This window comes from Pseudorca crassidens, chromosome 2, assembly GCF_039906515.1.
Source record: "Pseudorca crassidens isolate mPseCra1 chromosome 2, mPseCra1.hap1, whole genome shotgun sequence".
In the NCBI taxonomy this organism is placed as follows: domain Eukaryota; kingdom Metazoa; phylum Chordata; class Mammalia; order Artiodactyla; family Delphinidae; genus Pseudorca; species Pseudorca crassidens.
Window position 1 is genome coordinate 126,319,840 of NC_090297.1, and position 15,048 is coordinate 126,334,887.

Here is a 15,048-nt window from a genome sequence, read left to right on the forward strand (position 1 = left end):
TATTACCTAATTCCCAAAAGTGCCTAATTTACAAGTAAGAGCCTAAACTTTTCGTAACATCATTTCAAATCTGCACAGACACACGTGCTTTTTCATCCAAATGAACAACAAAGGTAGATTTACAGTTGCCGCCGAGCTTTTTTTTTTTTTAGGCTAAACCACCTGAAACATATTTAAAAAAAAATATTTCCATCTTATTTCTAATGACAAACTGCATTGTGACTGGACTAAAAGAGGAAAAAATAAACCTTTCAAACTATGAACTATTTTTGTGCCATAAAGAATCATTCAACTCTAAAAGGGAAAAACCCTAATTTAAAAGATATCATTATTATATCAAAAGGTGTTGGACTGGATTTAATTCTTTCCATTCCAACATATTGGCCTCAGTTCAGTTTCCACCTCATTCAAAGCAATTAAAAATGTGGCAAACCCTTGATCAATTTTTTACCCTTAAATCCGGTCGGTTCTGAAGTTTTCACATTTTAATGGGTTCAGAGTCAGTTTATGCAAGAGACAATCAAAAGTTTGCTTTTAAAAGTCCTATAAAAAGTAAGAGCTTTTAACCTTTTGAATGCATTAATAAAATGCTAATGGCATCATGGCCAAGACCACATTTGGAGGTTCCCCAGAACTCCAAAGGACTGTTGTGAAAACAGAATTTTAATCAAATGATCTGTTATTTTAATGGCCACTTACAAAACAGGAGATTTATTGAGAAGCATAAAGTTTGTTTGCATGAGTGAAAGCAAAGCTTTTAAGAATTACCTTCTTCCGGGTTTTTTTTTTGCCCCAGTTCCTTACAACATAATACTACCAAATATTTGTGAATTGTGACTCAAGTCTGCAGTCTTATTTCTAGCAGAAAATAAAAGGGAGGCTGGAGAGCAAAAAAAAGGTGGTGCCAATTTGTCTGCCCAGGCTCTGATTATTGGATGCAGAAAATTTTTTTTTCCTTTCAGGGGAGAAGGATTTGGTGGGAATGTTTCTCCCTTCAGGGTGAGATATCTGATATCCATCCCGAGACCAATCATAAGGCCAAACTTTCATGCAAACTGCACAAGGGAAAAAAATTAGGTCTTTGGGTAAAATTCTCATCTAAATTTGCAGCAGATCCCTAGTTTCCGCTGGGCAATTATGTCTCTTCTTACCATTTCTGATTGCAAAACACATTGATTTTTTTAAAAGTTATTTCTGATAACTTGAGAACCTTCGATCCCTAGCCCCCTCCCCCAACTCTTCGTCCTCTCTTTTGAGTCTCTGTTCCTCATTTCTGTCTCCCCCGTCTAGAAGTGCTATCCAGTGACCCCTGGTGCTGATTAAAGTTTCTCGGGTGACCCCTGAATGCATTTTATTACACTGGCTGGTCATAAAACCTGCTTAAACTGCTGGCTTATCCAAACTCCTACCTCTTCTGTGGAAAGCCCTACAGTCAGTCCAGCCTCAGGCAAGGAAAATACAAACAAGCAAACCAAGGAGGGCAGAGAAGGCTTGAACACAGACTTTGTCAATACCAAGGAGCCATCCGGCATAGGGGAGGGGAAAACTTAGAATGAAGACAGACACTCACAAGGGTTCTGGAGGAAATCAACTTAATACTAGTGTAGGTGGGACATGGAGAAGTAGAAACATGAGAAAAGAGAGAAAAAATTAAAACCGTTTGGTGTTTTCTTTTCCCTTAAAATGATGTCACAACACTGAAATAGCTTACAAGGTGAAAGGTAAGCATCACTAACACAGGTCAGCATAAGACATCTCTGAAAACAACATACTCCTAAAACGGATCCCAGGAAAACATTTACTCAGCTTCTGGGAGCAACACAAGGAGGTTAGAAGCCTTTGTATGTTTATGTATTTACTACATCTAGGTAAAAATATGTATTGTTATATTTACATGGTTCAGGAGAAGCCAACTTACAGTGAGGTTTAGTTTAGCTGTTTATTTTCCTGGGCTGCTGAAGGGAGGCAAAATCTATAAGATTCACAATCCTGCCTGGATGGAATTTCTGTGGCAGGGATAAGGCATGCAATGCTTAGAGGGGAGGCCAGAGAAATCAGCGTTCGAAAGGAGAATGGTGTTATTGCGCATCAAAACCTATCAAGCTCTGGGTTTTCCCCTGGGACTAAAACTGAACATATGCGTGTGTATCAAATCCAATTTAAAAAGTGTTTTGAATTTCATTCTCATTCGCGAAATCTGAAAATAAATCGGTAGGGTCGGTTCTCAGCCTTAAGCCAGAGTAGGAGGCTACAGTCTGGAAGTCTGCCGAGAGAAGTCCGTCTGTTCAGTTCTACAGGTAAGGTGCTACCTGTTGCCTTGCAGGCAACGGGATGAAGATCTGACACACAGAGTTAGCTCCTGGCAGCTGTCCCACCAACCACGGTAGAGATCCACAGAGGCAGGAGAAGAACACACTTTTCCTACTGGTCACGTTCCCATTTCAGTGACACTGAACCTGGATGAGATCCAGACTCTGCTCGGAGCCGTTGACATTCCTAATGTCCAAGTGACAGGCCCCCTGATTGCTGGGCAGTTTTTCAATACTAGCTAGAAATCTTTAAGAAGGTAAAATCAAGGGCCCAAAGTGAATCATTAATGACTATTTAATTGCATCTTGTGATTAAAAAGTGATTTGTGATGGTTACTCTTGACATCATTTTCTTTGTTCATGTGATTTTTTTAAACTCTTACAAAATGTCATTATTTTCCCTTTTGTTCAAAGAAATACAAAATAACCATGAATTCAACTCTTCTGTAGACCAGAAGTGGTCCCTTTCACCTGTTTATACTTTTCATGTAGTCACTAAGCAAAAGTCAAGCATTTCCCCAAAGATACTATTAGTGGAAGCTGGTGACTTTGTTAATACCTAGAATGAACTGGTGAGATATGCTTTATTTATCTAATTTAATTGATCTAATGTAATTCATTCAGAGAGTCTTCATAGTGAATGATAAATCTGATAACCAATGACATTCATCAACCATTTTTATTTTTTATATGCAGCCCACATTACACCAGGAGAGGAGTTTGATACCGTTCCTGCTGTTGCTTGCCTATCTACTAGGCCTGGCAATTTACAGATGTAAACACTTTACTTCTTACTACAACCATATGGAGTAAATATAATTATTCCCAGTTTGTAGATGAGGAAACTAGGGCTTAGAGAAATGAGGTAATTGCCCAGCTTCACATAACTAGTGAGTGTTACAGTCAGGAATGTGATTCTGGACAATCTGACTCTCTGCACTGACTTGGGCTCCAATTCACTCCTTAACCAACATCTCTTCATCAACTTTGCTGGGTCCCAAACAGGGTAAATAGAAAGGAAAGATCGGGGAAACAAACAAATGTACACTTGGTTGCTTATTTCATTTTTCTCAATATGTTAGGTCCAGAATATATATGAATCCACAACTCAAGGTTATTTTCTTCATGAAAACTTCCTGAGTAAACTAACTTACTCTCCACTTGATAAATCTATTTCTCACCTCTCCTTTCCTCAGTGGAATCTAAATTTCTTTTAAATTCTATATATTTTAGTTGCTTACATATAGTATGTCTTCTTAAAGGAAGTGATACATTTTTCTTTAAATGGTGGATAGTTTAAGTAGTTAAAAAAAAAAAAAAAGCTTGTTCCATGCTTTCAGATAGAGGATGTAAGAAAGGAAAGTGGGTGCCAGATGTGCCAAAATGCTAAATAGTTTGGAGTTCAAGTTGAAGCTGGGAAACAGAGAGGGTAGATAGGTCAAAGTGGTAGTCAGCCTTCATGTATTTGATTGAAAAAGATGGTGAGTAAAGTGGTGGGGTGACAGAGTCTAGGAAGTTAAGATATAAAATGACCTAGTAAACATTTCTTGGAATCTAGCCTAGAACAAAAAATTATGAGGGAAAAGTTATGTGCAGGAAGATATTCACAATAGCAAAAGTTTGAAAACAGTAGAGCTATCCAAAATTGGGAAAATAAATAATTAAATGCTGACATACACACTGTGAAATATTATTACAACTACTAAAAGTGGTAATATAAAGTGAATAAATTACAAGTGTCATTACATTGTTTTTACTCTAGGTGAAATGTATGTACAGATGAATAAAGATTGGAAAAGAATGCATAGAAACTTTCAAAGTTACTTTAACAAGAGTATTGGTTTAGGAATTTTTTTCTCCCAATTGTCCAAAGTTTCTGTAGCATTGTTATACAGTACATTATATACAATATAATAAACAATAATATATTTACTATAGTGCACAGTGACAAGCACTTATATGTGTAGAAATATTGGGGATATTTCTCTATAATATTTCTATAGCCCCATTATTTTCAAAGGACATTTGATTTATGTAAATGTATGGATATTTATAGAAATTATTAGATTGATTATATTTATACATTTTAAAGTGATATTCTTAATTATTTTCCTCTTTTTCTTGACGTCTCCCTCCACTTTCCTCTGTCCCAATCTCACCCCCACCCCAATAATCTAAAAAGTATTCACTATTGAAATCCCAGGGACAACACAATAAAAATTTGTCACTTATTTCAAATCTGATGAAGGTAAGGTGGTCCTCTTCCAATTTGTAACTATATCATCTGGAACATATGACCTTCAAGATCACTATACAAGAAAAGAGTTTTTAACTATTTTGGCTTGCAGGTGACACACAAATTCTACTGACAGACCATTAGCTGAATTAGTCACAAAGCCCAGCTAAACTGTAAAACAGGCTGCAAAATGAAGGCAGCTCATGGAGTATGTAGTGAGCACTGTCATTGTGACAAATAGCCCATTTTCTCCTTCCTTTCCACAGTCAATATCTTCTCAAAAGAGACAACAAAAGTCCTATTCAGGTGCTGCCTCCATCTCAGAGTCCAGGATGTAGATTAGTATCTCCATCAAGACTGGAGAACTTTGAACTAAATACCCAAGTCATCTTCATACCCCAACCCTGCTGCTCAAGATGTTAATAAATAATGGAACAGTAAACACCCCCCATTTTGAAAGGGAAAAATGGAACATACACCGCAGTCACTGGTCCTCAGAAGTTCTGAAGTCCTCTGGGCAGGCAATATGAAGTCCTCCTAGCTGGCATGGGGATGTGTGTGTAGGACAGCACCTTGGTCAGCCCCCAGTTCTGCTCTCTGAATCTTCTCTGTCCACTGTTCTCAATAACCTTTCTTTTTCCATCTGAAAGTTCTTTTTTGAACATCCTCCTTGTCTACACCTGAAAAAGTCGTTTAGGGAATATACTGTCCTTGGAACTATATACCTTTCTCAGTCTACTTTCTGCTTGCAGAAGTTTGAGGCCCTAATTGCCTGGTTTTTTTAAACAGATTTATTGTGATATAATTGAGATATAAGTTGCCCATACTTAAAATATAATTTGATAGGTTTTGGCATATGTTTACATTGAGAAATCATCATAGTCAGACAATAAACATATCCATCACATATAAGAACTTCCTCAAGCCCCTTAGAATTCTTCTCCACCTCCCCTTTCTGCCCCCCTCATCCTTAGGCAATAACTGATCTGCTTTCTAGACCATTTCATTCTCTAAAATTTTATATACATGGACTTTACATATAGCGTGTACTTTTTATTTTTGGTCTGTTTTCTTTTACTCAGCATGATTATGTCGATGTTCATGCATGCTGTACAGCAGGCATGAACATCTCATTCCTTTTTATTACTGAGTAGTATTTCGTTATATTCCCCTGTTAATAGATATTTGGGTTGCTTCTAGTTTTTGAATATTACCAATACAGCTGCTATGACACTCAAGAACAAGTCTTTGTATGGGAATATAAATTTATTTGTCTTGCTTAAAAACCTAAGTGTAGAGCAACTACGTCATATGGTTGCTGTATTTTTTTTTTTTTTTTTTTTTTTTTTTTTTTTTGCGGTACGCGGGCCTCTCACTGCTGTGACCTCTCCCGTTGTGGGGCACAGGCTCCAGACGCGCGGGCTCAGCAGCCATGGCTCACGGGCCAAGCCACTCCGCGGCATGTGGGATCTTCCCGGACCGGGGCACGAACCTGTGTCCCCTGCATCGGCAGGCGGACTCTCAACCACTGCGCCACCAGGGAAGCCCTGGTTGCTGTATTTTTAAGTTTCAAAATCCCACCAAGCTGTTATCCAGAGTAATTGCACCATTTTACACTTCCACCAGCAGTATATGAGAGTTTCAATTTCTCCACTTCCACAACACTTAGTATGATCAGTCTTTCTAATTTCAAACTTTCTGGTAGGTGTGTAACATGAACTTCTTGTGGTTTGGACTTATATTTCAAAAATGGCCAATGACTTTGAACTTCTTTCTGTGTACTTATTTGCCATCAGCATCTCTCCTTTGGTGAAGTGTCATTTATACACTTTGGCATTTTTTGATTGGGCTGTTTCTTTTTTTATTGAATTTGGAGAGTTCCTTCTATATTCTGGATATAAATCCTTTATCAGATATGTGATTTTTAATCATTTTCACTCAGCCAGAGGCTTGTCTTTTCATAGTAGTATCTTTCAAAGAGCAGAAATTCTTAATTTGGATGAAGTCCAATTTTTCAATGTTTTCTTTTGTGGATCATGCTTTTGTTTTGTTTTCTTTAATTTTTTTTTTTTTTTTAAATTTTGGCTGCACTGTGCAGCATGCAGGATCTTAGTTTCCTGACCAGGGATGGAACCCGTGCCCCCTACATTGGGAGCATGGAGTCTTAACCACTGGACCGCCAAGGAAGCTCCTAGATCATGCTTTTGATGTTATATCTAATAAATCTTTTCCTAATTGAAGGTCATAAAGATTCCATGCATTGCTTTTATTGAGTGTTTTATAGTTTTAGGTATTACACTTAGGTTTATGGTCGATTTGAGTGATTTTAATATGTATATGGATGGAAGTTATCCCTCCACCATACACACACATATGGATTTTCAATTGTTCTAGCACTTTTAACATTATGAATTGTCTTTCTTTATCTCTAATAATATTTCTTGCCTTAAACTATCATTCGCCTTATATAATCACTGCTTTCATAATTTTTATCAAATTTGTAATTGTTTTGACCATTATTTTTAGCATTATTTCTTTTAAAAATTTTCTGTCCCTCCCCTCCTCTTTTTGGGGACTAGAATCACGTGTATATTAGGTTGCTTAAAATTATACCACAACTAAATGAAGCTCTGTCCATCCTTTTTTCAATAACTTTTTTTCCTCTCTGTGATTCATTTTGAATTGTTTCTATTGCTATGTCTTCTAATTCGCTAATCCTTTCCTCTGCAATATCTAATCTACCATTAATCCTGTCCAGTGTATTTTTCATCTTTGACACTGTAATTTTCATTTTAAGAAGTTCAGTTTGGTTCTCTTTTATATCTTCCATGTTTCTGATTTACATATTCAAGCTTTTCTCTAGCTTCTTGAACATATAGAATGTACTTATAATTGCTTTTTAAATTAATTTATTTTTTATTGAAGTATAGTTGATTTACAGTGTTTTTTAAATTAAATTTTATTGGAGTATAGTTGATTTACAATGTTGTGTTAGTTTCTGCTATAGAGCAAAGAGACTCATTTATATACATATATATTTTCAGATTCTTTTCCTATAATTGTTTCAATATCCTTGCCTATTCATTCTGTCATCTGTATCATTTATGATTTGATTTTGATTAATTGATCTTTTTTCCATATTATCAGCCATTATTTGTTGCATGCTTGATAATATTTGATTGCATGCCAGACATTGTGAATTTCACTTTGTTGATGGCTAGGGAGTTTTTCATTTGTTTGTTTTCCTATAAATATATTTGAGCTTTATTCTGAGACATTGTTAAATTATTTGGGAGCAGTTTAATCCTTTGGATCTTGCTTAAAGCTTTGTTAGACATAGTGGTGTTGAGTCAGGGACTAATTTTTCCTTATCTTGAGACAAAATCCTTCTGACTACTCTAATCAAAGCTCTGTACATTATGAGTTTTTTTCACTCTTGCTCACAGGATTTTCCCTCTAATCCTTTCAGGTGCCTTTTTGCTCAGTCTTGGGTATTTCATTACATGCATGTGTTGATCATTAGTTAGCTGAATACTTGAGAAGAACCCTCTACAGATGTCCAGAATTTTCTCTTTGTGCAGCTCTCTTCTCTCTCGTACTCTGCCTACAAAATCTAGCCACGTTTTCACTACCCAGGCTCCCATCTCTGCAACTCAGGGAGACTGCCATGCTCCACCTGTACTCCTTCATCTGTGCCCTGATTGGAAAACTTTTTCTGGGCTTTAAGCTGGAACAATTGTAGGGCTCACCTACTCTGTCTCCCATTTCTCAAAGATCAGTTTTCTTCATTGCCTTATGCCTAATGTCTTGAAAATCAATTTTTTATATATTTTCTCGGTTTCTTAGTTGTCTCATGTGGGAGGGTAATTTTTTTTGGATGGTAAGTAGAAGTCTCCATATCTTGATCAAAATCTCACAGTTGGTCTAAGCTACTGGTTTCTTTGGCAATGTAGTTCCTTAAAATCTTGGTTGGCTTAACACTTAAAAAATATAGTAGGCTTTTCATCCACTTGCTCAGTTTCATGTGCCAGTAACCACACTGTAAATCTTATTGAGGCATAGTTTTCAGATCTGCTTTATGTCTTTGCTTTCTTATCTCTACGCTTGTCTTTCTCAACTTAATAATAGCCACCTAAAGGCTTTCAGGCTTAAAAGTGAGAAATCTGAATGTGATCACTTATGCCAACAAGGACCTTAATTTTTTTTTGTTACTATCTTACACTTTTTGAGGTTGATAAGCAATCAGTTTTTCCAACCTTGTATGATCCCAAATTTCTCATCTCTGTAATCCTTCTAACTTCTGCTTGAAAATTGGCCAATTTTTTTTCTGAGTTCATCACTTTCTTATAAGATTCTGACAAAAGCAGTTAGCAGTAGCCAATATTCACTACTAATTGTTGTCTTTTCCAATCTCTTCTGCTATGCATGAGGTCTGGCCTAATGCCCAAGTTACCATGAGTGATCATTTTACCTTTTCTTTTTCTTTTTCTTGGGGGTGGGGGTGGGACACTGGATAACATCAATTTCTATCTTTCTTTCCTCTGATGTCAATTTTCTCACTGCTGGCTTCACACTAATATGAAGCATATATTTTAGATTTTTAATTTCAGCAACATCTCATCTCAAAATATTAATCACTGGATTAAGATAATTAATGTAGCTACCATAAGAGAAAAATGCCAAAATCTCTAAGGCTTAACAAAATAAGTTTAATTTTCCTCATGCAAAGTTTAATGTAGATTGGCAGTCTTCCTCAGACTTGTAGCTATGCCATCTGGAACATGTAGCCTCCAAGTTTTCCAAGGCAAGGGAAGAGAGAAATGCAGGAAACACATCATTTCTGAACTGCCTCATTTTTCCTCTCGGTCCATTGGTCAAGATTGTCATGTGGCCCCAACCTAACTCCAAAGATAGGAAATGTTAGGAAACATAAGAAAGTAATTGGGAGAAACAAGGGGGACATAATGATTAAATAACTCTTCCACAGCATGCTAATAACTTTGTATTGTACCATTCACATTTTCTTTATGGTCACATCCTTCCAAATATAAATGTATTATATATAGAAGGATGTGCAATGATAGGATTACGTGTATATAATATATGATAACTATAGTTATATACATATAATCTTATCATTGTATGTGTGTACATAGATATAAAACCTTATCATTGTTTTCTAAAAATAGAATCATATTTATGCTATTTTATCTTTCTTTTTGTTTAGAAATATCTACTGGAAATCTTTCCAAATTAACTTCTAGACCTGTAGTTCATTCATTTTAATGACTCCATAATATTCCCTGGTGTGTTTGTACCGTAATTTATTATTTCTATACTGAGGTATATTTACTTTATTAGCTCATTTTTTGTCAGTATCAACTGTGTTTTAGTATATTTAATCAAATGAAATTTATTTCTGGAAATTAATGGCTTTTCCCCTCTATGGGATAGATATTAAATAGTGGGATTTAATGGGTTGAAGTGTACGTTTTGTTAATTTTAATACTTTGCCGGATTGGTGGTCATAAAGGCTGAAAATATTCACATTTTCATGTACAATATATAAGAGAACCCATGCCTCCATGAATGTGACAATAGATGTTTCAATACATTTTAGTTTTGTCAATTTAATGGGGACTAAAGAGAATTAGGGAAATGCAAATTAAAGTAAGAATATCTTCATATATTAATTGGCCATTTGGTTGCCTCTTCATATTCTTTGCTATTGAGATTCACATGACATTTTTGTCAAGTAGTAAGAACTTTTCATTGTCATAGTAAACATCTGGTGATCTTCTGAATTGCAAATATATTTCCCAAATCAATTTTATAAATGTTTATAAAATTTTATAAACATTTTGGGTATATTTCTGCATAATATAAAATATTTAATATTAAACCATATGATATATGATATTTTGTCATTCAAATATTTAAAGTTTAAATTAAAATTTTAATTTTAAATTAAAAATAAAAGTTTAATTTTTGTATTACCAGAAAGTCTTTTATACTGCTGAGTCTCTTCTGCTCCTTGATTGTACTTGTTGTGTACTAGATTTTCTTGCCATATTTTATTTTTTTTTACTTATTTAAGGTTTTAATCCATATGGAATTAATTTTTTCATAAAATAGATTTCAGTTTTATTTTTTTTAGATGGGTAGCTTTCTGTGCCAGCAATATTTATTAAATAATTCAGTATTTTTCTTCTTTTCATATATCAAATCATGTATTTTCTGGGACTCTTTATTTTGTTCTATTGATATATTTGTTTCTTCCTATGCCTATAACAATACTAATGCAATTTCAACTGTTTACTAATATATTCTGATAGTAAGGCAAGTCCCTATTCACTATTCACCTTTATCAAAATTTGCTTGGCTATTCTCAAAAATGTTTGCTTCCTTATAAACTTTAAAGTCTTTTTATCCATTTTCCCCAAGCCTCTGCAAGGATTAAAACTGAGATTATTTTAAATTTAAACAATAATTTTTGGAAAATTGACACTTTTATTATATCAGATCTTTCCATCAAGGAATGTGGAAAACTTTCTAAAAATGGCTAGTTAAAAGTTAGTTATGGGGCTTCCCTGGTGGCGCAGTGGTTGAGAGTCCGCCTGCCGATGCAGGGGACAGGGGTTCGTGCCCTGGTCCGGGAAGATCCCACATGCCGCGGAGCGGCTAGGCCCGTGAGCCATGGCCGCTGAGCCTGTGCGTCTGGAGCCTGTGTTCCGCAACAGGAGAGGCCACAACAGTGAGAGGCCCGCGTACCGCAAAAAAAAAAAGAAAAAAAAAAGTTAGTTATGAATCCATCTGTTCCTGGTACTGTTTTTAATGGTAAGTCTTTAATCTTTCGACAATCTCTTCTGTGATAATTGATCTATTGCAGTTTTCCTGGGTCTTCTTTGATAATTTTGTTAGGAAATTCTTCTTTTCCTGACTTCAAATTTGTTGTTAAAAGTTTTATGTAATATTCTTTTATAAGTTTTTCATCTTTTATGAACCTGTGATGTCTCTTTTAAAATTCCTGCAGTTTTGTGAGAAATTTTAATCACATTACTATTTTTTTTCTTTTTAAAAATCCTATCGGGTTTATGTCTTTTCTCATCAGTCCTTTTAATTGAAGATTAGACCTTTATTTGAACTTGAGGGAAATCTAATATTTGTTTCATTGCTTCACCTCCTTTTGCGATTCCTTCTTCTAGAACTTCTTTCATATATGGGGCTCCTGCTCTATCCTCCAAGTTTCTGTGTGTGTGTTTTCCATATTTATGAAATATTATGTTGTGCTTTAAGATATTACTTTTATTTGACATCTCAGGCCACTAATTTGAGTCTAGGTGGTAGCCAATAATTCCATCAACTCATTTACTGAATTGATTAGCTCAGAAATTATGATTTCACATACAGGAAGTATTTCGGAACTGCATTTGAATCTTTATGAATTGTCATCTGTCTCCTTCAGCAGCTGTGTGGGTGTTTTGTGCATTATGATCTATCTTCTTTTTGTAGATTGTTGGGCTGTCCTCAACTGATCACTTTTCATTATGAGCTCATATGAGCTCATTGTCTAGTTATTGGATTATCTCAAGTTGTCTATAGGTTCTTGCATTGTGGAAGGTGAAGCAGACTTTACAAACAAGAGGGTGACTCTTATTGAAGGACTGTATAAAAATCTTCCTGCTTCCAGCTATCCTCTCTCTCTTCTAATCCCAGGTATAAAGAGAGTTCAACCTTTTCTTTGCTTCTCCTTAGCTCTTCAAGGCCAGAAGACCAGGCACATTCACTGATACTAATGCCAAACTTCTTCCAAGGATCCATACTGTCTTAGAAACAGGTGCTTTCCAGGTTTCTCAGTCTTCATCCTGGAGATCTCCAGGCTTTCCAAGACCATATAGAAAAAGCCCTATACAACATTTCTCCTCTGGGTGTCCCATAGAGTTTGAGTTTCACTGGAACATGAGTATATACCAATCAGCTTCAGTGGTCTGGAGGCTCAGAAAGCAGACCAGACAAAGTTGAAATAACAGGGAAAAAAGATACGTTCAGGGGGACTTCCCTGGTGGTCCAGTGGTTAAGACTCCATGCTTCTGGGCTTCCCTGGTGGCGCAGTGGTTGAGAATCTGCCTGCCAATGCAGGGGACACGGGTTCGAGCCCTGGTCTGGGAGGATCCCACATGCCACGGAGCAACTGGGCCCGCGAGCCACAACTACTGAGCTCCGCAACAAGAGAGGCCGCGATAATGAGAGGCCCACGCACCGCGATGAAGAGTGGCCCCCGCTTGCCACAACTAGAGAAAGCCCTCGCACAGAAACGAAGATCCAACACAGCCATAAATAAATAAATAAATAAAAAGACTCCATGCTTCCAATGCAGGGGGACACAGGTTCAATCTCTGGTCTGGGAACTAAGATCCTGCATGCCACGAGATCCCTCATGCTGCATGGCATGGCCAGAAAAAAAAAAAAAAAGATACATTCAGGTTACCACCTTCCTAGAAACGTCCCACTATTTTCTATAGAAATTATGGAAATTGAGAGAACACAGTGACAGAGTGATGAGGACTGTGAAAAACTGGGCACTCCACTCAATTATTGCCAACTAGGAAAGAAAACCCTGTGTTGCCAAATCTCCCCATTTTTTTCAAAAGCAGTCATAAATCCAGAATTTTATGTAATATCTTCCCATTTCAAAATATCAATGACTTGTTAAAATTTATTTTGTAAATACTTCGTGAGCCAAAACAAGTATGTCTGTAAGTTGAATTTAGCCTATAGGCTCCGAGGTTAGGATCTCTGGAGTAGATGGTACTCTGGACAACAGATGGGTATCTCTGACTTTGAAGTTCTGCATCATGGAGGGAAACTGGCATGCCTTCTCTTGAGGCAAGCTCGTTGAGGCAGATCCACATTCTCTACTTAGTTTTGCATCCCCCAAGGTTCCAAGTACAGCATAAGGTATGCACAGGACATTTCATACATGTTTATGGAATGAAGAAAGACAACTCTCGATGCCGTCGTCAGAGACTAATGGATCATTGCTCTGGCTTTTGTAAAAATAAACAGTACTGCAGTTACGGAAGCTGCTAATGTGACAACTGAAAACGTAAAAGGGATGAGGCATGGGGTCATGAAAAACAAATTCCCTGAAATTCCTTTGCAGGTAAGCTGGATGTACAATGACAAGTTTTATACAAGACCAGAATATTTTCAACTGTCCAACTTTTCCGTGTCAAAGAGTTAGCTGGGCAATGCTTAATGAATGAGGAAGACAGAAAGTTTTGTCCCAACCATGTGGATGTGAAGATTTCATACAATCACCTTAATGCAAAGCTTTGTCTAGTAAGGCAGTCTGAGGATGAATTCGGAACACGGATTTTCATTATTTTTCTATTTGCCATGCTTCTCTATGAGACCTTTGTAAGGAAAGGAAAACAAGAAAATCATTGTTCTCTATTATACAAGCATGGAGTCTGAATAATATAATGCTGAAGCAATGGTTGTCTGAGATGAGAACTCAAACATGATTTTAAACTTGGAGGGAGAAAGGCCCAAAATCCAAGTTTTGAATTGCAAATCTACTTAATCTTTGATTGGGCTCTGATGGTCCACTCACAACAGTGCTTCTTCTATTAACCTGAGACCTATTCCCAATTACAACCTGCTTTTGGTGTTCCTGGATGACATCAAGATGTGTGGGATTAATAGACAGTAACAGGCACACTGCGGAACAATTGCAGCAAAACACCACATTCCCTCAAGAGCATGGAGGGTGATTTCCTGGGTCAAAATATTAATGTCTAGACTTCCAAGGCTGTTATTATTATTCTGGAAAAAAAATAAAAAGCATCATTCTACTGAGTCAACAGACCATCCTGGATTTATCATTGAACTCATCTCATTTTACTCTCTAATTTAAAATTTCTTTGTTTCTCTCTGACAGTTTGAAAACATACTATTAACCTCAAAGAGTATTGGGTCCACTTATACATGATAGAAATATACTGTGTATAATAATATTACACATTTATTTATAATCTGTCTACTTTCAAAGAAAGGATTTGAGGTGGGCTATTCAGAGTAAATGAAGAGATTCAATCAGCCCTTTCTGTCTGGGAATTTGAGAATCTAAGTGTACCCCCAAAATGCCAAATATGGCAATTTTCTCCAGGACTGTCACATTGCCCTACTTCCAAAGATATGACACCCAAAGAGTTCACAGCTGCGCTGTCACCACAAGTTTAAATTTGACACTGGTGATATCAAAACCATGGAAAATAATTTTTAAAAAATATCACAGCTGAGTTTATGGATTACTTAAGTTGTCATTAAGAAATAAGCTCCACGGAGTTTGATAGAGACTACTGACATTAAAGGATGCTCAGGGCTTCCCTGGTGGTGCAGTGGTTGAGAGTCCACCTGCTGATGCAGGGGACACGGGTTCGTGCCCCGGTCCGGGAAGATCCCACATACCGCGGAGCAGCTGCGCCCGTGAGCCATGGC

General features: G+C 36.6%; 1 protein-coding gene across 1 annotated transcript in view; it reads left to right on the plus strand.

Moving 5' to 3' along the window:
• Positions 1–3,111, plus strand: part of GORAB (golgin, RAB6 interacting) — a 53,122-nt gene extending 50,011 nt beyond the window's left edge. The window contains exon 5 of the mRNA XM_067728613.1: positions 3,006–3,111. Coding sequence (XP_067584714.1) covers positions 3,006–3,033 — 28 coding nt within the window. The 3' untranslated portion in view covers positions 3,034–3,111. The remainder of the gene's footprint in view (positions 1–3,005) is intronic.
• The last annotated feature ends 11,937 nt before the right edge of the window (positions 3,112–15,048 follow it).